The sequence below is a fragment of the Myotis davidii genome, unplaced genomic scaffold (assembly GCF_000327345.1).
Source record: "Myotis davidii unplaced genomic scaffold, ASM32734v1 scaffold3321, whole genome shotgun sequence".
In the NCBI taxonomy this organism is placed as follows: domain Eukaryota; kingdom Metazoa; phylum Chordata; class Mammalia; order Chiroptera; family Vespertilionidae; genus Myotis; species Myotis davidii.
The window spans coordinates 4,543-6,283 of record NW_006290862.1 but is presented as its reverse complement, the minus strand read 5'-3'; the positions used below and the strand labels follow the sequence as shown (position 1 = coordinate 6,283).

Here is a 1,741-nt window from a genome sequence, read left to right as displayed (position 1 = left end):
GTTGGGGGTCACCACAACATGAGGAACTGTATTAAAGGGTCGTGGCATTAGGAAGGTTGAGAACCACTGTCTTAGGGGCTATTTTCACATTTACAGTCTATGAGTATGTGGTGGGCTCCTCTGTGTGTATGACTGTTGGAAGGAATCCTATATAATAAAAGGGTAATATGCAAATCGACCGAACAGCGGAACGACGTGCACTGACTACCAGGGGGCAGATGCTCAACGTAGGAGCTGCCCTCTGGTGGTCAGTGCACTCCTCAGCCACATGCCGGGCTGATGCCTGGAGAGCGCAGCAGCCCGCCTCCATGGCAGTGCTAAGCATGTCCGACTGCGGGGAGCGGGCCTAAGCCATCAGTTGGACATCCCCTGAGGGGCTCCCAGACCATGAAAGGAGCAGACCAGGCTGAGAGACCTCCCTACCCCAGTGCACAAATGTTGTACACCAGGCCTGTAGTTCTCTATAAATAGATACGAACCCTGGTCATGATGTAGTTGTGCAAGCTGTTCACAAAGTGCATGAGCTTCACGCGCAAGAGGAACATGCGATGAATCTGCTGCCTCACTGGTTTCTTCTGTGGTTCAAACTGGGCAGCCATTTCCTGTCCACACAAAAGCCCATCCTGCAGTGGTGGCTGTCCAGCTAGTTCTGTAAAGGATTCAAAGAGCAGTGTGGGGGACGAGCTCCACTCCAAGCTGACCCTCCTGCTCAGGGGAGGTCCTCGGCCGGTGGTCACCATGTGGATGGCAGAGACGCCCCCTTCAGAGTCTCTGGAAGTTAAGCTCTGAGAAGTTTCCGTATCACCTGGATGATTGCTGTTATCAACAATGTATAGGGAAAGTCCCATGACTTGTCATTAGAATTTTCACATTACCTAAGATGAGTTATTATTCTGGCTAAATTCCTAATCAAGTTGTTGTATTTCAGGTTAACTGTATATATATCTGGTATTTCATTCAGGGACATTAATTCTGACATCTGTAAAAATGCTGCTATGAATACATGTCATTTTGGTACTCGTATATACCAACCTCTTTTCAGGGCTAAAATTAAATGATAATTTATCTGCGGAAAACAAATCTTACCACCAAATAGTAAAACATCCAGACTGTATTTTGCCCATTTTATTTGCAGTAGGAGAAGGAACACCTGATTATAAATTTTTTGACATTCTGAACTTATAACAATGTCCACAGGCCATGGGACCTACGAAAACAAGAACAGAAAATTAGAATAGAAAGTAACCCATCACAGGCACATTCTCATTTTAACAGAAAGCAATGTTCTTACAAAGAGGACCAGCACTTACCTTATAGCTCAGAGTCAGGCCATCTAAAATGTGAACGGGGAGTTTCTTCTTAGTTGTGTCCACATTTTCAAAAGCTATAGATAGACTAGATAAAGAAATTTCATTTTAGTTTGTGAAAATATTATGCTCATATAAAAATGCTCTTTTAAAAAAAACACTTATCACTTTAACATTTATTTTATTTACATTGTATTCCAGAAAAAGACACAGTATTTCATAAAAGGTGTGCAAATATTCCAAGAAAGGCATATTTTCTGACATATATTCCAGAATAGGAATTTGGCTTTGGAAATAAGAGGGACAAGTTTTCAAATACTGAATTCACCTATAAAAGAGAAGAGACACTTCACAGTGGTCGTAGGTTAATTAGGGAGAGACGAAGGCAGGGTGTTAACTCTGAAAAAATGCAGGCAACGGGCTTAGAAGCAAAC

The 1,741-nt window shown here is 42.8% G+C and overlaps 1 protein-coding gene across 1 annotated transcript in view; it reads right to left on the bottom strand.

Annotated features, from left to right (window-relative positions):
• The window catches only part of LOC102771541 (gamma-tubulin complex component 5), a gene marked incomplete at its 5' end in the record, with an annotated part of 15,502 nt that extends 14,107 nt beyond the window's left edge, over nt 1-1,395 (bottom strand). Inside the window, 3 exons of the mRNA XM_006764024.2 lie at nt 480-649; nt 1,087-1,207; nt 1,311-1,395. Coding sequence (XP_006764087.2) covers nt 480-649; nt 1,087-1,207; nt 1,311-1,395 — 376 coding nt within the window. The remainder of the gene's footprint in view (nt 1-479; nt 650-1,086; nt 1,208-1,310) is intronic.
• Nucleotides 1,396-1,741: the final 346 nt, after the last annotated feature.